Source organism: Alosa sapidissima, chromosome 11 (assembly GCF_018492685.1).
Source record: "Alosa sapidissima isolate fAloSap1 chromosome 11, fAloSap1.pri, whole genome shotgun sequence".
In the NCBI taxonomy this organism is placed as follows: Eukaryota; Metazoa; Chordata; class Actinopteri; order Clupeiformes; family Clupeidae; genus Alosa; species Alosa sapidissima.
The window spans coordinates 4,663,674-4,689,960 of NC_055967.1; the positions used below are offsets into that span (position 1 = coordinate 4,663,674).

A 26,287-nucleotide genomic window follows, 5' to 3' on the forward strand; every position below is an offset into this window, starting at 1 on the left:
AGTTGCTGCTACTGGAAGAAACTGGAATCCATGCATTTCCATTGAATTATTTTTGGAATCTGATCCCTTATCATACCTGTTCATTCTTACTCGTTGCTCGACTTATCGTGACTAAATTCAAGATGGCTGCAAACGTTAAACTTCGTGAAGATACTGTCTGTATAAATCGTCTTGTAAGTAAACTACCAGTGCTTTTTCAAAGTTCTCAATGTCTCGTTTTAAATGTCAGGGCCCTAGGAAGTCTACCAATGAAGTGTGGAGATACATTGAGCCTCGTAAATGGGTGTAAAACAGTGATTTATTTGCATGGCTAGCCCGATGCCGAAGCACCACTACTGAAAAAGTTGTTGGTAGCATCTGCTAACTAGCGCCAGATTTTGGAGTGCAGGGGACAAGTCGAGATGGGCTATGAGACATACGTTCACACTCGGTATCATGTTTCAATACACTTTAGGTCACTATCACACCGGAATTCTCCTTTAAGGTGTTTTGTGTTTACCCTCACTATGCCTCGCAGTGGCACCATGCGTGCGTGTGAAAAAAGTCCCGTCTGAAACACTGTCGCGCAACGCAGCGTTCCAAACGTGTAATCAAATACACCGGTATGGCGGTATACTAAAAAGTCATATCATAACGAAAATATACACCGGTATACGGTGTGAATCGGTATACCGCCCAGAACGTAGTCATGTAGTTACAGGCCCAACACAATGGGATATGATGCACTAACTCATTCTCGCCAGTAGGTGAGACCATTGAGCCAAAAGAAAGCTCTGAGTCTCCATCCCTTTGGTTAATGGTTACAGTTTTTCTCAGTCGCTTTGGTGCTTTTCTCAGATCATAATCAAAATTCTCATAACTACTAGTTCAACCTCCACAACATTTAGTCATTTGTGCACATCATAGTAGCAATTTCCCCTTCCTCTGAACAAATTGCAAATGCTTTTGAACATGTATCAGTTGCTTTGTCATGTCAGTCAAAATGAACTATATACTGGATGCTAAATAGTCGTTCCCAATAAAACTAATAGTCTTCATTTCATTGCTTGAGTCATTACATACAAAATTGGTGAACTAGTTATCAAATTCTGTCACAATGCTGTAGAATTGCAAAGAAAAAGTTTTCAAATGGCTGTACAAGTACTGTATAGTGCTGTCTTGACCATTTTCAGGTAGTGTCACCGAGTTCTGACCTTTTTTTGCATGGGAAAACACTGAGCATAAACTGTGTAATGAAAACATGACAAAGCCATTTGACTATCTTGTTCATAAACGATGGTGTCAAGACTTCTCATTTTGATTACACTGGCAGTTTCATTGACATAAATACTTGCTTTTGAGGAATGGACTATCCATTTTGAGCAAGTGACGTGCTTTTGCAGGTTATCCACTAGGTTTTGCAGTTTGCACTAATTGTTTTGAGAAATGCACTAACTGCTGTGCAAATGCTAGTGATGTGAGAAAAGCACCAAAGCGACTGAGAAAAACTGTAAAACCCCTGATACTATATAATTTAGGAAACATTCTAATGCAAGTAATTTCCTAGGCCTATCTACCTCGGGTATTTTCTGATTCCCCCCCCCCCCCCCCCCCGCTTCATTTTAACACCTACACTGTCTTGATGGAATATGAAATATAGACATAGGCTATTCAGCAACTCCCTTTACTCATTTCATTCATTTTTCTCATGTTTTACTGATTTTAAAATTAATTCAAGGAATCATATTTCAGTTACAGGGCTGGCACATGTATATATGTAGCTTTACCATTTGTAGGCGTCCTATTCGGTCGGGTTTATGCCAATACTGTATAATTATCAAAACGTCGGTGCGTACTTGTGCTTGATTGGCTTCTACCAGTGTCACTTGAAGAACATAGGCGGGCGCATTGAAATTCTCAAGTTACAGTTCAACTAGCAGGGGAAGGAACCAGGGAAGGAATTGACTACCTACCAAACAAAACACTAGTATCTAGACGCGTACACTGCAGTTATTTCCGTGTGGTGTAGAACTATTTCACATGTTTAAGGACTTCACAAAGTCCTAGCAATTTCATGGAGTCTTCCTTGATGTCAGTTCACCATTGCTGCTGGATCATTTGACCAGACAAGTGAGTATGAGAGTAACGTTAACGTATGGTGCTAACTTTAGCTTGTAGCCAGCCAGCTAGCTAATCATATGTTGTGGCTCCTTTGCTGACCTGGCTAAGATTAGGGGTTTCATTGTGGTTGACTATACATTTTAAGTTTTGTCGGTAATGTGTTTGGACTGGTAGATGCATTTGCAGTACAATTTCGGCAGACATCGTGATCCATCTGAATTGAAAGCACATGTGAGACACTAGCTGGCTTGCTATCACTTGCTGATGGTGAAAAACGTTAGCTAGCAAGCTAGCTATGATGGCTATCCTACCGCTAGTGGTCTTAAGCATTTGCTGGGAAGGCAAAGTGAGGTATTTGTTTACGATTTTAGCAAGGACTAAAGTCGTACATCATGGCGTTCGCACTGACGCTTTTCAACAAATGTTGGGTTTATTGGTCGTCCATTCTGAATGCAGTGTAACGTTAGCCTTCGTTGACTATTAAATGTAACTATTGCATCCATGTGGGATAATCTTCTATGCCCCCAGCTTTTTACGTAACATCGGAAACAAACAGTCAGCCATCAAGGTAAGTTAATGGTAGTAAGTAAAGTCTAACATCAACTTACGTTAAGATACGTGGTCATTAACATAATGTTAAACGTTAATTCAAACAACTCTGAAATCTAAGATCAGTTATCTGATCATGGCGAATTTGTTTTGAGTTCACGGTTTGTCTTGGGAAGATAAAGTCTGTTTCTCACTGTTCGTAGTGTGTCTGTCCAAGTTGTATTATTTGTTATTTTTTGCCCGTGTTGAATCTGTTTCTCTCAGATCTTGACTCATTGAGTGCCTTTTCCTTCCCATGCGTTGAGTGCCAAAAACGTAATATTACGTTTTTAGCTTTTTTTTATTTTTTATTACGAAACTAGACACTCTAACACACCTTATATGTGATTAACTCTGTGATGAATGGAAATGAAATATATGACGATCGTGAAACTCATGAAAACGCACAATCTGGACATTTTATCATAACTCGGTTGCCGCTTTGGGTCGAATCAGTGACGCATGCACGTCAGGTCAAAACCAGGCCATTTTCGTGGGTCTATCACTAGGTGGCAGTCTCGCTGATCACTTCCCGGAAAGTTTACACAAGTAAGTAGGCTAACAGGCAACACTTCATATTTCATGAAAGACGTTATATCTCCATTTCTAGAAAAAAAAAAAAAGCGATTTTGATGAAAACTAGCCACTGTTTAGCTTGGGATTTCTCAGGAACAGAGGCGTGTAGAAATACACGGTTTGCACCCACCGAGAGCTTAAAGTCTCACCTTTTAATCGAGCTATTGTATGTGTTCATAGCTATAACACAGAATATGCTGTGGCTGTACAAAAATCATCAACAATGGTCTAGATTGCTGGCACTCTAGGACAAAGCTCCCCAAAACAGCTTGGCATTCAGTGAGTTAATATCTCAGCATTTTAAAATACTTAGAATGCTGAGATTGTAATCCTAGAATGCAGAGGTTGTAATTGAAGCATTTGAGAACATTTAAATATTCATGGCAGGCATTCATTTGTGAAGACTAAAGTGGTTGTAGCATGGGTATGCATAGGTCTGCAAAATGTTTATGGAATATTGATATACTGTAGGCTATTGCCAGAGTAACTCCATCCCCACCCTCAAATACTGTATAGAGACTACACGCAATTGCAAATGAGATTACTGACTTGGACGTTTGGTGATGCTTTCGCATGTCTGCATCATGTTGTCACAAGTAGCCCTCCCAGGTCTTTATGGCCTGGTTTTTATGGCAACATGCTTCACATCCATCTGGGAGAGGTATTGAAAGCCCCTGACCAAGATGCATCTGGTCTGCAGATTGGGAGCTGTAAGTCACCCAACCCCCCCAGTTGCAAGGTCAGACCGGTCCCCTAGTCAGCTGCTAAAATGCCTTCTTAACTGGCGGAAGGAAGGCAGTCCGAGACCACTTGCATAGTAAGAATCTCACTTTCTCTCTGTATGTGTGCTCTCAAATGTACATGCCCTAAGGCCTGTAGGTGGTTGGCCTTTATGGTGAACTACCTTAACCAGTCCGGGTGGTGGAGAAAACACAATAACAGGAGCTCTGGTTTAGAGTGTAGGGGTGGGGGCATTATTGTTTTCTACAATTTGAAGGTGGAGAGTAGTAATACACTTTCAACGTTTAAGCTAGCCTTTACCACTGTTCCATTGCGTTGTATGTCCTTATGTCATCCAAGTATTGTATTAGTTTGTTGTTTCTCTGATGTTGAAAGGCTTTTTGTGCTACTGTGAGGTAGGAAGGGAACAGATGTTATCTGAGGTCTCACCTTTCCCATTTTCCATGCCTGTTCTCTGCATTATGCAGTGTGTCTATTCTGTCAGCCCACATAACATGTCAAAAACAGGGGCAGCTAAGGGAGAGGGTGTTTGTTGTCATCCACAGGGTTCCTCATTTTAGATACTGCCTAGTTTATCTATAAATTAGTACATTTGGTGTCTTGTAGTAGGAGATCGTGTATAGGTCTTTTGGAAATCATTATTGGCTTTGATGACAGATAACACGCCCCCTCCTACACACACTCACATCCTAACAATAGAAGCTACACAGTAGCTACACTCATTTACAAAACACAGATTTATAATGTTTGGATTAAATCCAGTCAGGTTAAATTGAATGGTTCTCATTACCAAAGCCAACAGGACGATGTTGATGTTGATGGCCACTGATGTTGAATATGAAAACGGAGTGTTATTTGAGTGATGAGTTCATTAACAGCCACTGTCTGCCTCTGTTGACTCCACAGGCGTTGGATGACCAGCAAGCTGTGGGAAACGCTCTTCTTTCACTGAGGCTCGCCATATACATTTCACCTGCTAGTCAAAATGGAGCCTCTGATCCCTGGTTGGCAGCAGGACTGATCGACTCACTGGCCGCCCCCAAGATGGAGAGAAAACGCCGAAAGAAATGAACTCGATAGGAAGAGTAATATGAACCATGTGTGACTCTGGCTTCTGGACCTGAATTCTGCCCCTGTTTGGACTCATCACCTGGCAGTTGTGCTTTTGTTCACTTTACTTGCCACATTAATGCCCCGAGCTTTGCAGGACTGTTAAGAGGCCACCCTCTGACCTGCCTCACGTCCAGCCAAGCGGGAGAGACATCAAAGGCCTCTAGATGGGGTTTAAACTCGGACGTACCATGGAGACGGTCAGCCCGGGCATCCTGTGGCTCTCGATGATGGCCACTCTGCTGATTGGCAGGCTGCCATTGGTGGGGACGGAAAAGGAAGGTGGCCCCTCGTCCGCAGCCTTCTCGGACGGGCCTCAGAGTTCCAACTGCTCCCAGCTCACCCTCAAAGTGGAGTTCTCCACCAGAGTGGTGGAACATGGTAAGCTAAGTTGACTCGGCGTGGTTCTGAGTTCCGTACAACTCTATGCTGTTTTTAATGTGATCATGTTTAAGGATCTGTACTTTAATGCATACTCACTCTGCTGCTTGTGTCGTGTAGTTAGTGTTAGCATATGGCATGAGAGATTTCCGTTTGTTTTTGTTCTGCTTTTTTTTTTCACTTTCATAATACTCACATGAAAGATCTAATCTAAGTAACTCACAGGGTGAATAAAATGACACAAAACTAATGGTGCAACTAAATGCCATATGGCTGTGGTACACACATAAACAAAAGCTGCTTTCAGACATATCCTCCACAGTATATGCAGAGCTTTGTCAGAGTTCCGAGCCTTCGGGTGATTCAGATATGATGCTAACATGCTGACATTATGTGGTCATATGTGTGAACGACACAGACACACATTAACAGAATCTCTGTGTGGTTGAATATGCGCATGCACAGAAACTCAGCATGTTCTTCGCTTCATTCAGACATGAGTTCATTTACATAATATCCGTCGGAAATACTAGGAGGGGAGTAGGCTAGTGTAATAGCCGGCTAAGTTCGGAATTCCAAATGACCAGTTATGTTGTTCAAATATATGGCCCAACCACTTGACATCCGCAGAACATCCAGACTTACACGTAGGTCTGAAAGCAGCTAAAGACAATCAGAAAGAAAAATTAAGAAAAGCAATGCATTCTCATGTATAACCTGGCCCTGTGTATTAACCTCATAGCTGAGGGAATTGTGCCAAATTAATGCATTTAAGCCCTGGTTAATAAGCGGTACATTACGGTATGTTGATCAAATTAGTTGGAAAAGAGCACAACAGGCCTTGCCTATATTTCTTACTAAAGCTTTAGTTCAATTTGAAGGTCCAGTTGAATAGCAGGTGATCCCCCAGTCATCGTCAGTTTTGTTGGGCCCTGAGTTCATTGCCATCAACTGTCAGAAGATGAGTGAAGATGAGTTGTTCACTACAGAGGAGGCATTGTGCAGGTGGAGTGCACAGAGGATTGCCAAGCCCCACCTTCCAAACTGCGGCATGTTTAGACACTGACTGCTTTGGGTGTCTCTGTTGAAGAGCAACACAATAGATGGAGGGTGCAGGTGTACAGGTGAGGTGTTTACAGCTGGATGCTGGGTGAGGCATGCACAACACAAGAGTTGGCCTAAGGCCTTGAGTGCATTCCCCTTGCTTCCCACAAGCAGTCACTTGCAGATGCATTTTTGTGCGCACACACACACACACACACACACACACACACAGAGAGAGAGAGAAAGGAATGCAAATTAATTAACAATGCTAATTCACATGCACACACGCTCACACACCCCTCAAACCCAGTTTGTAAAGCTCATGTGTTTCTGGTGGCGGTATAGCCTTCTGGGTCATGGTATTTATAGCCCAACCTGTTTTTTTGGCCCATGAATGAAGTCTTTCAGCCAATATACAGTGTTTTATTCACCCCCACCTACTCACTCACCCACCCCCAAACACTCTCTTCCTTTGCGGTCACTGTTTTCCATTGTGGTGGAGGTCAATGCAGAGTAGGAAGGGGTCAGGACCTAAGTAGGGTTATTACTAGCGTTAGCGTTATTTTGGAAATGCTTGTGGGTTGAAGTGCTTAGTGCTTGAACAAAGAATGCCCCCTTGGAGCTCTGTGGGCTGCACACTGATCATTTCTGTTGTGTAGTAATGCAACTGTTCACTGAGTTCATTAGAATGAGCCAGTCAATCAGTACGAGTCTCCCCGAGCTGCAGCTATAACTCGGTTAGGTGATTTGACTGGACTACTGCCAGCCATTTGCCATTTGTCTGTCCTAATACTAAGATAACCAACCGTCACAATGGCAAATCTCTCTCTCTCTCTCTCTCTCTCTCTCTCTCTCTCTCTCTCTCTCTCTCTCTCTCTCTCTCTCTCTCTCTCTCTCTCTCTCTCTCTCTCTCTCTCTCTCTCTCTCTCTCTCTCTCTCTCTCTCTCTCTCTCTCTCTCTCTCTCTGTGTGTGCAATAAGCTTGTTGCTCAGAGGTAAAGTGGCACCAAGGGCCATCCTGTATGAGAGACATTAATCAGCACTGACTGTCGAGTTGTTCACAGCGGCATGATCAGATTTGTTGCGCCGGATTTCTTGGGCAGTGCAGTGCACTTTCCGGATCCATTCCAGCCTCATTGGCTCACATTGCCTGGAAAAAGGCTTTCTTTAAACAATGGTCCTGTTCACAGGGGACGCGTTACATAATGACGTGCACAAACTCTGCCAGGGAAAGAATAGGGGCGTTTCCCAGGCACACCCCACTCCTCGGCGTACCCCCACCTCCACCCCGACAAGAAAGCTCCCAAGTCGGGAGACCTGCTGCTCCAACTGCGCTGAATCCAGGAACAAGGCCTATCTGATTGCCCCCCCGTATCTCCTCGTGTTATGTTGCGCCTCAGACACTTCTAAGCGGCTTGTAAAGTCTGTGCTAAGCAATGTCCTCTCTTGTATGGAGACTGGCGCAGAGCCTGATATCCATGTGGACCCTGGCTGATAAAGGTTGTTGTGTCCCTCGAGGCCTGGCAGTGTACCTTGCTCAGACGTTATCAAATAACTAAGTTGTAAGTAAGTAGCTGTAAGTTGTGAGTCAATTGGTACATTGATTTGAAAATTGATTGTACAGGAAATGTTTGTCAACATCAAGGACCAAGTACAGTAGTCTTGCCTTAAATTAGACTATTTAGTGTATTAAGTAACTCTCCCATCCTTCTCGTCTGTTTGTGCCTCCCTGTTACATTTTCTTTACCCCTGCCTCTATCTCTCTCCCTCTCTTGCACCTCCAGAGTACATTGTGGCATTCAACGGCTACTTCACGGCGAAGGCCCGCAGTCACTTCATCAGCAGCGCGCTGCGGAACTCGGAGGCGGGCGACTGGCGCATCGTGCGGCGTGAGAACCCGGCCAGCGACTACCCCAGTGACTTCGAGGTGGTGCAGATTCGGCAGGCGGCGTGGAACGGCCTCCTCTCGCTGCAGGACCACCCCTATGTCAAGCGGGTCACGCCCCAGCGCAAGGTCTTCCGCACCCTGAAGATGGTGGACGGTGAGTGGAGAGTTTAGTCTCGCAGTGGCCCTCGGTGCCCCTCTTTTTACCCCAATTTCTCATGCTCCCCTTGTCTTCATGACCCCTCCAGAGAGGCTATGTTGTCAGTGTTATATCTGCCTGTGTTTGTTAGAAGCCACTGGCTATTTTTGTTGTGAGTATGCTGATTTAAATGCATTTGTTTGAGAGAATGTCCAGACTTCAGATATCAAATATCTGTTGGTCACAATACGGATAGTTATGTGATAGTTATTCTAACTGTGTGGTGCCTTGCAATGACCAGTGTGACAAGGAGCCGGGGGGGGGCACAAAGAGCTGTTTGAGTTTAGAGCTGCTGGAGAGGAAAAAATGAGTCCCAAGGGATTGTGGGGTGAAAGAGTGCAGTGTATGCCCGGCCCAACCCCACTTCACCCTCCCGGCACACATACACAGTATTCAGTATTGACTTCTACTCTCTCACACACACACACACACACTCACACATTCACACGTACTCAGACTCATTATCTCATTTCAAAGACCTTTCAAAATATCTTCAACATGCCCTTTCAGAGGCACCCCCAATCACTTCAGGAGCACACTGCAGTGGCCCACCCCACACTTCCCAGCGGAACCCAGGCGCCGACCACTTCCGCTCTCTCTCCCGTTTGTTTGGAGCGTCTCCTCCACAGATCTGAACACCCACTGCTTCCGTCTACTTCTGTGCCAGCAGCACTCTCTCCTCACCCTCCTCTGTGTCAAGGGTGAAAGGGTGACCTTCGCCTCTCCCACCCAAACCCTTCCTCTCCTGTGCTCTAGCCCAGTGGTTCTTAAACTTTTTGTCTGGCGACACCACCCCCCCCCCCCCTCCAAGAAACATGGGCCAAGTCTTGCGACCCCCTTCTCTCTAACCGGAATTTGGTTTCGAAATGTTGCGAGATGGGCATTGGAAGCAGAGTCAGAAAATGTCTTCTCTCATAGGTTGGCTATGTCAACACCAAAGGCATTAAGTCAATGGCAGCCTTTGACTAAAAATGTCTAATCCAAGTGATTTTGCGACCCCCCCCCCCCCCCCCCCCCCCTCCAATATTTTTGCCGACCCCCCCAGTTTAAGAACCACTGCTCTAGTCCTATCAGTCCTTTCCTCTCTCCTTCGAAAGTGTTTCATGACCGAGCGGAGTTGGGCACAGTTAATCATTTGTGTTGTGGTGGAGGTCAGTTTTTTCTACCCAAGTATTCATCTCCCAGGGAGTCAGTGAAGGCTGGTAGGTCATCTAGTGCCAGGTCTAATTGTTATCTAAACACAAGTAGGAGTAGGCTCTTGAATGTTTGGAAGCTGAAGGGGGGATAATTGGAGTGTGGTTTAATTTCACCTCTCCACCCTCCCACCCCACCCATGGCCTCAGGGGTGATTTAGTTTGGTGGTTTACGTGTATCGTTTCTCTATTTCTGTGTTGAGTGAGCCTGTTACCAAGCAACCGCATTTCTAATGATGACGCATGCCCTGAATGAGCCCGTGTGAATTGACATTGGACAAGCTCGTCTGCAACTGCAGAGAACTTGCTGAGAGGGCGTTGGGAAGTGGACGGAGATATGCCATCTTGTCTCGGCATGCCCTGCTGTCTGACAAGGGAGGCAGAGAAATCTGATGAGTAGCCTATTCAAAGTCAGCGTCCATCATTGTCTAACTGTTGTGAGGATGCCCTTTATTCACGTATTGAAGAAAAGGCCGCAGTGAAGTTGGAGTGCAAATGGACAGGGGAGTGAATGGACAAGAGGTAAAAAGTATAAACTGCCCCTCGTCATTGATGCCTGTAGCGTCGTTGGCCACTCTCGTGGCAGAACTGGCCTCTAACCCGTATGAGTGTTGTCTTGCGTCATAGGGACACAACACTGACCAAATGGAAAGGGACAAAGGGACACAACAACTAAGCACACTTAAAAAAAAAGAGAAATTAGGGGACAGTTCATGAACGCGCATATTTTCTGATTGATTAATTGAAATGAACAAGATTAAGTTGATGAGCGGTTCTAAATATGGGCTCTCTCAAGCGTCTTAAACTGCAGTGTCTTGCTCCTTGCGCTGAAGGTTTCATCATCCCCTCTAATGGAGGTTTTTTCAACAGATTGTGATTCAGGGACCTTCATTCTGACTAAGAAAGCAACCTGACGAGCACCACTGAATACGAAATCGTCATAGCCACCACATTGAAACTACGTTATCAACGCCTGGTCAGGGATCCTCAGCAGCCTCTGCTCTAATGCATTTCTTGCATTTCGCTCCTTTCTGTGCCGTAGCCACAGGGGACTCTGGGAGCTCGTGCAACGACACGCGCTGGACACAGAAGTGGCAGTCGTGGCAGTCGTCTCGGCCGCTGCGGCGCACCAGCCTCTCGCTCGGCTCGGGCTTCTGGCATGCCACCGGACGCCACTCCAGCCGACGCCTGCTGCGCGCCATCCCCCGACACGTCGCTCAGATCCTGCAGGCAGACGTGCTCTGGCAGATGGGACACACTGGTGAGTGTGAGTGTGTGTGCGTGAGTGTGTGCATGTGTGTGTGCGCACGCACATCTGTGACACTGTCACATTGCATTTGTGCGTGTGACATCAGAGTGTGAGAGACAGAGAAAATTATGTTTGTTGGTGAGTCTTGCAGCCTAAAGTGTGGCCTGAGTTTTTGGGGTGTGAGACAGTGAGCATGTCTCGACATAGTATGTCAATATGTAATACATTTGTAGATTACAAGTATATTAGTGCATAATGGCTTCAAGTTGCAGGAGTTTCATCACTGCTGTGGACTGTATAGAGGTCTGATGGCAGGTGTACATCAGTATGGATGTGGAGTGACCTCTGTGTTTTATTTTCAGGCTCGGGGGTGAAGGTGGCTGTGTTTGACACTGGGCTTAGTGAAAAGCATCCACACTTTAAGAATGTCAAGGAGAGAACCAACTGGACCAATGAAAAGACACTGGATGATGGTGAGACTTCTGACTTTGAACTGGCAGTGACTGTAATAGACGCTGATGGATTGAAGTTTGAGACTCGTTAGCTGTGCTTGGCTGTCAAGAGTGATGACTTTGACTTTTTGCCTTTGTGGCCTTTAAACCTCTGATTCTTCTTTTAATGTATGTGATGTCAAACATATTGTTTGGAACTATTGTACCCCAAAGGAGACATGTGCAAAAAAGCTATGTTTCAATTGCACACCAGAAACTCCATGTAGGAGGTCTGTACAGAATGTAGAATACATAGGAAACAGAAAGTGGTAAGATAAAAAAAACGGATTTTCCCAAAGATAGTGTCCAGTGTTTGTTTTCAGACTTGGATATTAAGTTAAGTAAAAGTGTTATGTCACACCCCTCTCCTCTGTCCACAGGGCTGGGCCATGGCACCTTTGTGGCAGGAGTCATCGCCAGCATGAGGGAATGCCAGGGCTTCGCCCCCGACTCTGAGCTGCATATATTCAGAGTCTTCACCAACAATCAGGTATGGGCACCTCCACTTTAAGTTTGCCCACAGTGAATTTATGATGCTACTGACTCAAATACCATGAACCCTTTTTGACATGGTTAGCTACTTTTACTGACTGATGGTAAGGATCATGTTGTCTGCTAAATGGTGAAATGGCGTTGAAGAATCTGTTCTGTGCCAGAAGTTTCAGTTTCCCCCCTCATGTCCTTAGGTGTCATACACCTCCTGGTTTCTGGATGCCTTCAACTACGCCATCCTCAAGAAGATCGATGTCCTGAACCTCAGCATCGGTGGTCCAGACTTCATGGACCATCCTTTTGTAGACAAGGTGACATTACACTCCCTCAGTGTAAAAGGATTGTTAAATGCAATACATATATTGGTGTTGCATTTGTAAATAGTGGTGATCAATGTGTGCTTGTCACAGGTTTGGGAACTAACTGCCAACAGAGTAATCATGGTCTCTGCTATCGGAAATGATGGGCCCCTGTATGGGTGAGTTAAGGAAGAGTACTTCTGCTCAGTACTAGGGGTCGACCAATTATTGGCCTGGCTGATTTATTAGGGCCGATATTTAGCATTTTTATAATAATCGAATTCCCGATTGATGCATATTACTGATGCTGTTTACTAGTTAGCCCACAAACTCGGGTGCTGCGCGTCGGAGTTCTCTGTCTCTGCCTCGTTCGTTAATTGTGAATAACGGGACACCTCGGCGGACATAGTACAGACAAGTCCTAAATTATGCCATAGCGAACGTCAAAAAGTCTAATTGCTCCTTTTTGAAATGGACTGTCAGAAAAGCCTACATCCACCCAGGGCCAACCGTAATTTAATCCGACCTGAACAAAATCGTGTCATGAGCTGGCTATTAACGTGCCTTTTAGGCTCTCAAAAGTGTAGCTTATAGCCTACACATGGACACAAATTGCACGCTTAAATAGCCTAAGAACTATTTTAAAACGGTTTTGTTAAACTATTCAACCGTAACACTTGCCATCACGCATGCACCTCTTCCTCTCCCTCTCCCTCTCCCGTGCACTCACACACGCGATGGCAAAGCATCCTCTTTGTGACAGGTCCCTTAACAAGCACATAGCCCATTGTGCAGGCCTACTCTATGAAAATAATTATTATCACTCAGCTCTTGGATTAACATGATGCACAGGATTTACACTTGCAAAGTGATGCAAGTTGATAGACAATTGTGTATCAAAAGAAGAAAGAAAAGTTTGCATAATTAAATGATTTTTAATTAAATTTTTGCAGCATATAGCCTTTCCTATCTACCCCCCTTTTTGACAACTGACATATCGGTTTTACATATCGGTTATCGGCCTCCTGTTTTGGTAATAATTGATATCGGTATCGGCCCTGAAAAAACCATATCGGTCGATCCCTACTCAGTACTGCAGTCCTCAGAATTTTGTATTACATTTGTGGAAATTGCAATGTTGTGATTGTGTGATTCTCCAGAACTTTGAACAACCCAGCTGATCAGATGGATGTGATTGGGGTTGGGGGGATTGACTTTGAGGATAACATCGCCAGATTCTCATCCCGTGGAATGACCACCTGGGTAAGTCTGCACCTGGTGCCATAGCAATACATCTTTTTTCCCCCTTCTTGCCCCCCCCCCCTCCAGTGTCCTACCTGACAGACGGGCTCCCTGTTTGGGCAGGTAATCCCTGTGATGTGACCTACTAAAACCAACAGACATCTTATCTCTCAATCTCCTGCTCTGAATTGCTTCTCTCTGAAGTATTTGGGTTGTTGTCTTCCTGCCCTTTTCCACACACATAGCGAATCCTCCTATCAGCCCCGGATCTTTATGTCGTAGATCAAGAGTCTTTTTTTTCCCCCCTTAGAAAGGGCAGTTCTCTCTCTCTCTCTCTCTCTCTCTCTCTCTCTCTCTCTCTCTCTCTCTCTCTCTCTCTCGCTCGCTCGCTCGCTCGCTCGCTCGCTCTCTCTCACACAGACAGACAGACTGTCACTGTCACACCAGGGAGATGTATTTGAGATAAGAGAATAGACTTTTCTGTGTTACCTGCACATTCTCTGTTGTGTCTTTTGTCACCTCTGTCTCTACCTCACCTTCTCATATTTCCTTCTCCTCCGTTTCTCCAGGAGCTGCCAGGCGGGTATGGCCGGGTGAAGCCCGACATCGTGACCTACGGTTCTGGGGTGCGTGGCTCTGGCATGAAGGAGGGCTGCCGCTCACTCTCGGGCACCAGTGTGGCATCGCCCGTGGTGGCAGGAGCTGTGACCCTACTGGCCAGGTGGGATGGGTGTCTTAACGCCTTTGGAATACACCGGTTCACTCTCCTCAGCTCCATTTCCTACCACACATGTAGCATTTGCTAAAAGACAATCTAGATAGGATGACTGCAAGCTAGTGTTGCATTTCATTAAAAAAAGGTACCAGTAGTCCATTTAATATGTGCAGCTTCACTTTTGTATCAACATGCACCTCAATGGGGCACCTCCATTGGAGACCTGCCTGTGTCGGTGGTTACAGATTAGCAGGATCTTGGACAAAGCAGAGCTGGAATGAAAGCTGCCCTCTCCAGACCTGCCTTTCATTCTTTTGGTGCTTGAGTCTCAGGTGTTGTTGATAAGTCAGCCCCAATCAGGATCCCCGAGATGTCTGTGGCCAGGGCCCTTTCTGGAGCCTGAGCCCAAGAACAAAAGAAAAAGATGAAAGATAGATAGCAGCAGCAGTCCAGACAGAGTCGCGTCAGTGTGCACCACCTGTCTTTAGAGACATCAAAACTGTCCTGCCTTTGACAGAGGGGCTGTATGATGCCCCGACGTGTCACAAATAGGAAACAAACCATTAGTCACAGGGCATAAGAGCAGCAGCAGGCAAAGATGTTAAAGGGTGCATCTCAACCCAGGCAAAAAAACAGACCAAGCACAGCTCGGTTATGTTTTGGAATTAAGTTGGAATTGTAACTAATCTGATGTTTACTGATTGAGTGAACGTCAATATTTTTTAAGTATTTAGGCCTAGAGAATGGCAGCTGACAGGTTTCTGCTTATTTAGTCTGTGGAGTTGTGTGGTTGTGGTTCAGCAGTGCAGCAGGGTGCCCTGTGGCTCCCCTTTTGGGCGTATCTCAGGGTGAGACTGAAGGGTTTTATGCTCCGTTTCTCAAGGTGAGATGATTAGACAAGTGAGTGGACACACACACACACACACACAGATGCATCCATGTGGATAACAGCTCTGTTATGACTGCCTGTGAACAGCTCCTCCCTTCCTGCATCCTAGACCTAGATAACACACACACACACACACACACACACACACAAACAGGCGTTCTCACTCTCACGTTTATGACCTTACCCACTCGTTCTAATCACATAACTTGAGATATGATCATGTTGTCCTAAAAAACCCATTCACAAACACTTCAAACAACTGCTTGCAGTTCAGCTGCGCACACCCAAACATTTACTTGATTACTGCTGATGTATACAAATGGCAAGCATCACTGTCTAGTTCCTACAGCCTTGAGTTATGTAACGATCAAGGTCACAAGGACTAGTTCAGCTCTCTTCATTTGCTTTTGGACGTTTACTGCGCTTATAAGTGTGCCTACTGCCACTTCAGAAGTTCAGACTATTTGTTGGTGCAATGTACACCTCTCTGTCCCTTCCTCCCGGTCTGTCTCTCTCTCTCTCTCTCTCTCTCTCTCTCTCTCTCTCCCCTCATCTCTCTCTGACCTTTATCTGTGGACTTGCTCTGTTGTGCCGTGCCCCCCCGCCCCAGAGGAAACGAGATAAGCCGTCTGTTTGAGATCCAGTCCCATAAACTGCAGCTGATACTGCAGGCACAGGTGCTGTACGCAGGCTTTATGTGGTCTGCTGGAGTCCTCGGACACAGCTCGGCACAGCTGTGTGTCCGGCATGTTAAACGGGATGCGCCTCACACCATAAACTGGTGCCAATGGACAAGCCTTGTTAGTCATGAAAAATATGTGGTACTAGTCTATTAATCTTACTGTTCCATTGCAACTAAAATTAGCAAGTTTTGTATGTTCGAGTTTTTGTTTGTTTATTTTATTAGGAACTTCCTCAGAGGGTGGGGCCCTGTAGTTTAGTGTCTCGTATCTTGATGCCCCTGATCAATGTACAGAGGACGAGATAGCACTGCACCTGTAGAACTGTGCCCTCAGCCTGAGGGTTTGCATGGGGCCAGGAGAATCCTGAATCTCGGGAGGAATCTGGTCTAAAGAGGGTCGCTGCTGATGCCTCAGTCATACAGACAGATGCAGACTGGAGCCAGATCAACGTGTCTGTGTGTCCCTCTGCTGGTTCGGAGTGCTGCAGCCTCCATTTGGCAGAGGCAGATTGTTTGTCTCTCTTTTTGAGTGGAAGGCTTCTTGAGCAGTGTGGTTTGTTCCGGTCCACTTCACTCGGCGAGTCTGGGAGGGGGGCGGGGGCGGGTGGATTCGCGGGGGCAGACAGACAGGCTGGCAGGGGAAGGTCAAGGTCACAGAGAGTTAAGAGGCTATTTCCCAGCAGCCTTGCAGAAGCCCTGCTCCCACACTCTCTCAGTGACCTCAAGGCCGACCTCTCCCTCTTTACAATGAGATGAATCAGATGGCTTAATCGTCCCACAGCAGCCCAGTCTGTCCTTGCCATCCCGGTGTCAACCTTGTCTGCCGTGTGTCCTTCAGTGTCTACCCCTCTCTGACTGGCTAAACAGTTGATAAGACAACAGTGTTGGTCTGTGTGGACAAACTCATTCATAGTTGTCATACCACTGGGGACATTCACAGAGTGGTGCTTTGTGACCAAAGCCAGTTTGTGCAGTGATTTACGGTGTGACTACTAACCTCAGACCACTGCTCTATTGTTTTATTAGATATAGGGGCTACTCCAGACAGTAATCACTAATGATTTATCATGCAAGAATTTCACATCATAAATGTTTCTCTTTCTCTCTCTCTCTCACATTTCTCTTTACCTCACTCCTTCTTTCCTCCCCCTCCCCTCTTTCTTCTCCTCCCTGCAGTACGGTGTTAAACCGGGAGCTTGTGAACCCCGCCAGCATGAAGCAGGCCCTGATTGCCTCGGCTCGCCGCATCCCCGGGGTCAACATGTTCGAACAGGGCCATGGCAAACTGGACCTGCTCAGGGCATACCAGATCCTTAACAGCTACCGGCCCCAGGCCAGGTAGGCCAACCTACACAATGAATTCGTCAAGCACCTTTCCTGATGGTGCAGTATAACCTTTAACAGGCCCTAATAAAATGATAGCACAGGATATGTAGAGGGAAGTGGTGATCTAATGTTTCATAAAAAAGAACTGTAGGTTGTTAAAACAATAAAACCATTTGGAACGAGGGTTACTTGAATGAGATTCTAAAATATAGGTCATTTTTAAAAAATATGGAAACATTTCTATATTTTTAAAAAATGACCTATATTTTAGAATCTCATTCTATATTAAACGATGACACTTGAGTGTGTGATATTTCAGATAAAGCTAAAACATTCTGGTCCATTGGACAAATTGATCTACTAGATAACATTACACAAACATAACATTACCAAATTCTGTAATGCCTCAGTGTCCTGTTGTAAATGACCCCCTGTGTGTGTGTGTGTGTGTGCCCAGCCTGAGCCCCAGCTACATTGACCTGACGGAGTGCCCCTACATGTGGCCTTACTGCTCCCAGCCCATCTACTATGGGGGCATGCCCACCATCGTCAACGTCACCATCCTCAACGGCATGGGTGTCACCGGCAGGATCGTGGACAAGGTAAGGAGCTGCTGGACTGCCCATCCGGATGGAGAGGATGGACCGGTTAAATGAACACACACAAGTATATATTGTGTTTAAAGGTTCTCTAAACGATGTAACGCGGTTTCTAAGTTAAAACATTTTTTGTCACATACAGTTCACAATCTGCTAGCTGCCAGTCCCCTTAATACAGTGTAAAAAAAAATTAAGTCTCTATAAATGGCCCAGGCTCCAAAAACGGCAACAAAAACAACCTGGTGCAGCCTGGACCAGGCTGTTTTTGTTGCCGTTTTTGGAGCCTGGGCTGTCTACAGAGACAGTGTTTTTTTTACAGTGTATTCAGGGGACAGGCAGCTAGCAGATTGTCAGGAGATGTTTGCTGTATGTGACAAAAAATGTTTTAGCTTAGAAAGCAGGTAACATGGCGTCGAGCACCTTTTAATAAGTATCTTCCCTCTGCTCTCCTCCTCCCCTTTCTCTCCCCATAGCCCATCTGGCAGCCCTACTTGCCCCAGAACGGCGACCACATCGACGTAGCCGTCTCCTACTCGCCCGTCCTGTGGCCCTGGGCGGGCTATCTGGCCGTGTCCATCTCTGTGGCCAAGAAGGCGGCGTCCTGGGAAGGCATTGCTCAGGGACACATCATGGTGACTGTGGCCTCACCAGCAGAGAATGACGTGAGTTCATGTAACAGCAGAGCAGTCCATAATCATGGGAGTTGCTACGCATTATATTTTACTAAATTATATTTAGTGTTACTATATATTATTATATACTAAATTATATTTAGTGTTACTATATATTATTATATGCTAAATCAGCTCTGATGTTGCATGCAGACTTTATAGTCCAGCTGATTGTTGTCCATACATTTGCCATATCAGAGTGACCTAAAAGTCAGTGTAGTTGAGAACTGGATGAGTGTGCATGGCTGTAGAAACCCGCTCCTGTGGGGGTTGTGATGAATGCTGTAATGTGACGCCTCTTCTCTCATCCTCTGGACCTGTTCTCTCTGGGCCAGTCTGAGGTTGGAGGGGAACTGACCTCCACTGTGAAGTTACCGCTGAGGGTGAAGATCATCCCCACGCCGCCCCGCAGTAAGCGGGTGCTGTGGGACCAGTACCACAACCTACGCTACCCTCCTGGCTACTTCCCCCGCGACAACCTGCGCATGAAGAACGACCCGCTGGACTGGTGAGCGCTAGGGAGCTAGGCCCGCTAGTCTGAGGAGAGCCCAGAGCTTTCTTTTGGACTGGTGTTTATTTGTTTTTGTTTGTCAAAAACTTTGATGAATGGTTCTTCAATACATTTCTTCTTCTTGTTTGTCCTATAAATACATGTATTCTTCTTGTTTGTTCATTGGGTTTATGGATGACCGTATAGAATAGCAGAGCCTGCAGGCTTGTGGTGTTAACTTTTTGTTTTAGTGTTACATTTTTGTGTGTGTAAAAGATGCCCTAAAGGATCAAAATGATTTCACTGAATTCCATTACATTGCCTGTGATGAGTGGAAGATATCATTGCAGGCTTATAAAAAACATGTCCTCATTAACTTTAAAATGCCAATTAAAATGGAGTCCACTGGGTAGAAATGTCCCCTTGGTAAAAGTTTAGAAACAAAGTTTTTAATGAAAAGGGCTTCCTAGATAAGAGGCTGGTGATGTGAGGAGGACCTCTAAACAAGGACCTGCAGTTGGATTGGAATGGAACTCGCAGGACCAGTCAGTGTGTTACTGACCTTGGCTTTCAGGTGGCGCCAGACTGCTTCCTCTTGATAAATAAAGAGGCTACTAAGTTTTTTGTTTTCTGATTCCTCTGTGCCTTCTCCCCTGTGTGTCATTGAAGGAATGGAGATCACATCCACACCAACTTCAGAGACATGTACCAGCACCTCAGGAGTATGGGCTACTTTGTGGAGGTGCTGGGAGCCCCGCTGACATGCTTTGATGCCAGTCAGTATGGTGAGTCATTTGCTGCTTTGTGAACTTGTCTCGAACCTTATTAGCAGAGTTACATCCAAAGAGTGGCTCAATTACAGTTAACTCAATTAGTTTTAAGTTCATTTCATTTAATCATTCTCTTGCATTCATTCTCACATCATTTATCAAATCACTTACATTCTGCACCTGTGTGTGTGTGTGTGTGTGTGTGTGTGTGTGTGTGTGTGTGTTCACAGGTACATTGCTCATGGTGGACAGTGAGGAGGAATATTTCCCAGAGGAAATCACTAAACTGCGGCGGGACATCGATAACGGGCTGTCACTCATCGTCTTTGCCGACTGGTACAACACATCTGTCATGCGCAAGGTCAAGTTCTACGACGAGAACACCAGGTAGCATCCCAAGCCCCGTCACGCCTCCCGCCACACACACTTTATCCACCAACTCCTCCTGTCACATGGACATTTCCTACCATCATTGTGCCAGTCACACTTATTCACACGCACACACACAGACACAGACAGACACGCTCATTCACACAGACGCACTCATTCTCACTCATTCTCACACATACACACACACACACACACACACTCTTGTTCACACATATTCCCACTACTAGGCCTCACTGTCGCACACACTTTGAGTTCTGTCAGTGTGTCACTGTCAAACACCTCATCAACCCGGGAGGCAGGGCCTCCGTAAGCATCTCATTTAAAAGCCATCAGCGTTAATCACTGCTGTCCAGGCAAGGCTGCTCTCATATCTCCTCTTGCCCCTGACACACTCACTGTTCGTTACTCACCAAGTGCAAGAGTCAGGAGACACTGTTAGGAAGTTCAGTGCAATTTCAGATTAAATAGACCCCTGCTGGTACCTCATACACCATCCTGCACATTATAGTGGTAATATCTATGTGTACGGTATATTGTGTGTAAATGCAATACAACACAATACGTATAATGTATACATTATATGAATTTCGTCGCATTGTTTTGCATTATTGGGGTAAATAGTTTAAGACTGCAACTAACCATTATTTTATAATCGCTTAATCTGTCTAACTTTCTTGATTAATCGATTAGTTGTTTGATCTATAAAATGTCAGACAATGGTGAAACAATGTTGATCAATGTTTCCCAAAGCCCAGGATAATGTCTTTTTTCCCTTAAAAATGTACTCAATGCGAATAATTGATTACCAAGATAGTTAACTATTGATTCAATAGTTGACAACCAGTCAACCATCTAATCAGTTAATTGTTACAGCCCTTAAAAATGTTTTATTTTGAGGATTTTGAGTCCTCCAGACTCTCCAATATTATCTTCCTCAGTTGATCCTTAATGCTGACCAACATTTATGACTATGTGCCCCCTTAAGGTTTTGAAGACCATAATGAGGTTTTAGACCTTAGACTTGTGTTTGAGGAGATGTTTTTTTTTTTTTTGTTAGAACGACTTGCATCATGATTTATGGCTCTCCCACAGGCAATGGTGGATGCCGGACACAGGGGGCGCCAACGTGCCAGCTTTGAATGACCTCATCTCAGTGTGGGGAATGGCTTTCAGCGACGGCCTTTACGAGGGAGACTTTAGCATGGCTGACCATGACAGTAAGAATCACCTATGATTTCAAAATGGGTTCTTGGATCATTATCAGTTCACTGTTCTTGTTTATGTAAATATCTGAACTCTCTCTCTCTCTCTCTCTCTCTCTCTCTCTCTCTCTCTCTCTCTCTCTCTCTCTCTCTCTCTCTCTCTCTCTCTCTCTCTCTCTCTCTCATCTCTCTCTCTCTCTCTCTCTCTCTCTCTCTCTCTAGTGTACTATGCCTCTGGCTGCAGCATAGCTCGTTTTCCTGAAGGGGGTACTGTTATCGCTCAGACCCCTGAAGGATCAAGGTAAACAGCACCCACATTTCCGTTTCCATGGAGACCGATCATTTGCCCAACATTCCTCTTTTTCCCCCTCTGCATCCGTATATAGATTTGTCCCTGCCCCCCCCCCCCTTCTCTCTCTGCAGTTCATAAGCATTGCCTTTGAATTACAGTACTCTCCATGTAATTCCCTCTGCTCCTTTGTGCTTGTTTTCCAATCACTGAAAATGTTCTCTTTCAGAATGTTTATTTAAACTGCTACCTGACTGTGTGCTTTGATGTTTTTTGGCACATTTGCACCATCCTTTGAATAAAAACTCAAATTAAATGAAGATAGAAATACAGTATGAAATATGAATGAGCCTCTTTTCCATGCAGGCATAATAGTTGATGGCTGGTCCTACAGAAACACTTCCCTAAAAAGAAAATTATGCTATTTTCCGCGGCACATTTGCAATCTGTTCACAGCTCACTTCCAGGCAATCAAAAATGAAAATGTTGTACTGTAAACTGTAAGCAGCCAATTAGTTCATATTAACAAACTTAAAAAATGCCAACTGTCAAGATGGCTCCCAGAGCTAGAGTTAGTCTGAGTACTGTAGGTTAACCTTAACCAACGTCACTGAGAGCATGACTAGGATTGAATGAAATACACTGCAAAGATTTCCAGCAAAGTGGCTAAGACAGACAGTAAAGACTGCCTCCCATCTCAGAGGGAAGATGGGACACAAAATAGGACTAGAAATGAGTTATCTCTATCAGATTGTTTCGATCTGCCATTGTTACATATTTTATATGTGAAAAGGGCTTACGTTTCATCTTTTTCTCAGAGTCCATCTGACATGTTTATCGTTCTCTCTCCAATTCCCCCCACCCCCCTCTGCAGGACTGGAGGTGCTAAAGCAGGAGACTGCGGTGGTGGACAATGTTCCCATACTGGGACTCTACCAAACTCCCTCTGAAGGCGGGGGACGCATAGCCCTCTACGGAGACTCCAACTGCATAGACGACAGTCATCGGCAGAAAGGTACCATAATACATCCTCCTCAGTATGACGGTGCCTATCTGTACTGTAGTAGCAACCTGGCTCTCCATCTGTTGACCCCATCTTAGGAGTGAATCACGAAGATGTACATGCTCAGATGGAGGAGCATACTTACATACTTGCTAAAAGTGCAGGAGTCGTCATTCTGACACACACTGGTTGTTGACAGCTGCTAAGTGTGTGTGTGTGTCTGTGTGTGTGTGTTGTGCACTCAGACTGCTTCTGGATGCTGGACGCCCTGCTGCAGTACACCTCCTACAGCATGATCCCGCCCAGCCTCACCCACTCCAAGAGCAGGGTGGCACCCCCTACTGGCACGGAGCAGCCCCTCCCACAGAGACTCGAAGGCAAGGCCACACACACACACACACACACACACACACACACACACTGAGGCACGGAGCAGCCCCTGCCACAGAGACTAGAAGGCACGCCAACACACACACACACACACACACACACACACACACACACACACACACACACACACACACACACACACACACACACACACACACACACACACACACATACATACATACATACATACATACATACATACATACATACATACAGACACACACACACATACATACATACATACATACATACATACATACAGACACACACACACACTGAGGCACGGAGCAGCCCCTGCCATAGAGACTGGAAGGCACGGCAACACACACAGACACACACCAACCCTGTTCATCTCTACATCAGCAATGAAATCTGAAGCGTGGCCAGAGTCAATTCCAGCAGCTCCAATTTGCTGAGTGTTCTTGGCTGGACTTCAGAATCTCTCCTGCTTGTTTGTTTGCCAGCGTCTGATTCAGCATTTGTTTCATTTGTTTGCTTGTTTGTTTATTTTGTATCCTCCTCTTGGCCGATCGTCTTTCGCACCTCTGTGGTTTGACCGCAGGGGGTGGGGTGGTCACCATGTAAACATGTTGTTTACTCTGCCTTTGCTGTTTTGCGGGTGAGCCTGAAGTATGGCTGCGTGGGTGGGCGGGAAGGCTTTAGTGTCCGTCCGTTTTAGACTTGTTGAAGATCAGAAGAGAAAAAAAAACACCTTCTGGTCACACATTTCCTTGATCAACAACACCACTGCTGTGGTAATGTTATGTAATCAATACTGCCCTGCTGGTTGGGACGGAGTTGTGTTTATTGGTACAAATATTTCTGTAACCTGCCACTGAAGGAGGCACAGTTGAAACACAGTTTTTGTTTTATGGTGAGTATAACATGATGAGGCTACTCTCCTCTCTTGCAGGAAATCACCTGTATCGGTACTCTAAGGTGCTGGAGGCTCACCTGGGGGATCCTAAGCCACGACCACTCCCGGCCTGCCCTCACCTGTCGTGGGCCAAGCCCCAGCCCCTCAACGAGACAGCGCCCAGGTGTGTGACATGAGCCTCTGCACCACAGCCGTCAATGGAGTATGATAAATATGTAGAGATATCACTGTATCTGAGGAAACGACTAATTCCACCCCCCCCCCCCCCCCACCCCCTCTTGCTTTATCCTTGTCTCTCTGTCTGTCTGTCTGTCTGTCTGTCTCCTTCACTGGCATTCTCGCTCCCCCTCTCCTTGTCTCTACCACTCTCTCTGACCTCTAGTAACCTTTGGAAGCACCAGAAGCTGCTGTCGGTGGACCTGGATAAAGTCGTTCTCCCCAACCCTCGGCCGTACCGGCCCCAGGTCCGACCTCTCTCCCCAGGGGAAAGTGGGGCCTGGGACATCCCTGGAGGTGAGCCCTGTAACCCAACTCTGCCCACTGGCACAGCCCTTAGGGATGCCGTAATAACCTGACTGCATGCTGGTCCGTTGTCAGGACCAGTGGACAATGAGAATAAAACGGCTAACTGATTGCTTTTGATGATGCTCATTGCTTTTACAACTGTGGTAGTGTTATGTAAAGAGGTTGGTGCTCTTGCCCCCTCCACTCTGTGACCGTGTTTGACTGCTCCTTGACCTGCGTTTGTTCTCCCGTCCCCAGGCATAATGCCCGGGCGGTACAACCAGGAGGTGGGCCAGACCATCCCCATGTTTGCCTTCCTGGGTGCCATGGTGGTCCTGTCCTTCTTCGTGGTGCAGCTGACCAAAGCCAAAAACAAGCCCAAGCGCCGCAAGCCGCGAGTCAAGCGCCCAACGTACCTGCAACAGCAACAGCAGACCCCGCACACAGGCAAAAATCCCACAGTGTGATCGGAGGGGGAGGGGAGGGAAAGGGAACGGTGGGGGCCCCCGCACACCTAACGGACTTGGCCACAAAAACACACGAGAACCTGGACTCCTGGGAGAGATTCTCCATACCAATGTGTGTTTGCTGTAGGGGAATGTGCAGGGCAGAAAGTGTTCCTAAGAAATGGTGGGTGGGGAGGGGTGCATGTGTAGGAGACTCGAGAGCTGTGTGAGACACACTCTTCTCTGCCACAATGATGATGATTATGAAGAGGACATCGACGATTATTATGTTGTTGGAACCAGTGCAGCCTTCAACTGATGAACACAGGCTAAGGTGTGATCCCAAGGACATTGGTGTTCCGTGTCCCCCTCACTGTGGTGGTTGTCCTCTCTCTTGTAAAGAGCCTTTCATTCCAGGGAGCGAAGAGCAGGCATTGGGTTGTTGCCTGTCTCGTCTCCCGCTCTTTTTTTAATTTATTATGTAAGTTTGATCTAATCTTTCATGCCCCTGACTCCAGCCCTCGTGTCAAAAAGGATGTTTGAAAGCTTGGACCTTTTTTAAATAAGTAGATCTGCAGAACATTTGGGATGTAATTGCTGTTTTCTTTTTTTTTTTTTTTTTGTACAACAAGGTCATTTCTGGGTGTCTGTCATTTTGTTGTTTACCAGTTTTTTTTTTTTGTTTTGTTCTTTTTTTAAATGAAATGGTATTTGCCGATACAACTTGTAAATAGATAACCTGTTCGTCAATGGTCAAAAATCTTTTCAAATATATCTCATCAGTTATAAAGCATCAAAAAATGTGTTTTTCACTTTTTCCTCGATCCAGTTTTGCCTTTGTATGTGCTGTTTATGTCATACGTTAATATTATTATTTTTTAACTTTAGTTTCTTAAAAAAAAAAATCTGAAGTACTACTACTTATGAGCTTTCATTGATAACTAGGTCTGTACAGTTGAGCATAACCATACATGATGAGTTCATTTCAGGTCGAGAGTTGAGATTTTTGAGGATTGCAGCAAATTGCTAGCCTGGATGCCATTCGAACTTAGCCTCGCCCACAACATTTGAGATCGGGAAGTTTGGTCTAGACTCGGTGGAGCAACTATGCCCAAACCAGAGCGGTTCGGACCAGAATAACTCTTGAATGGTTTTGTTCAGAGCTGAAAATGTAATTGTGTTTGACAGAGGATAGATGTAGGGTGCTAGTGACAAAATATTAGCTTTTAGTATGGTACGATGTATTTGTAAATGACTTTTAATTACAAAGTGTTTCATTAATCCTTGTTCTCCCTAACAAAATCGCTGTTGCTAGAAGGTAGACATTTAACAGTGTTGAGGCAATTGTGGAGAAGAAGGATGGTTCGGATGCTCCTACAGGATTCACCCCCTGTATCAGTTGAAGCACGCCTCATAATCACATCCCAATGGAGCAGAATCAGACTCAAACTCTGA

The 26,287-nt window shown here is 45.6% G+C and overlaps 1 protein-coding gene across 1 annotated transcript; it reads left to right on the top strand.

The window, feature by feature from the left end:
- Window positions 1-3,986: 3,986 nt before the first annotated feature.
- mbtps1 (membrane-bound transcription factor peptidase, site 1) lies at window positions 3,987-25,570 on the top strand. Its single transcript, XM_042108737.1, is given in 24 exon segments — window positions 3,987-4,081; window positions 4,912-5,496; window positions 8,324-8,581; window positions 10,859-11,077; window positions 11,428-11,538; window positions 11,937-12,046; window positions 12,243-12,359; window positions 12,459-12,526; window positions 13,508-13,610; window positions 14,159-14,310; window positions 17,052-17,213; window positions 17,659-17,803; window positions 18,274-18,462; window positions 18,807-18,979; window positions 19,631-19,746; window positions 19,962-20,118; window positions 21,214-21,338; window positions 21,546-21,610; window positions 21,612-21,624; window positions 22,487-22,627; window positions 22,861-22,992; window positions 23,919-24,045; window positions 24,265-24,395; window positions 24,645-25,570. Coding segments are annotated over 23 exon segments (3,237 nt in total). The 5' UTR covers window positions 3,987-4,081; window positions 4,912-5,282; the 3' UTR covers window positions 24,854-25,570.
- Window positions 25,571-26,287: the final 717 nt, after the last annotated feature.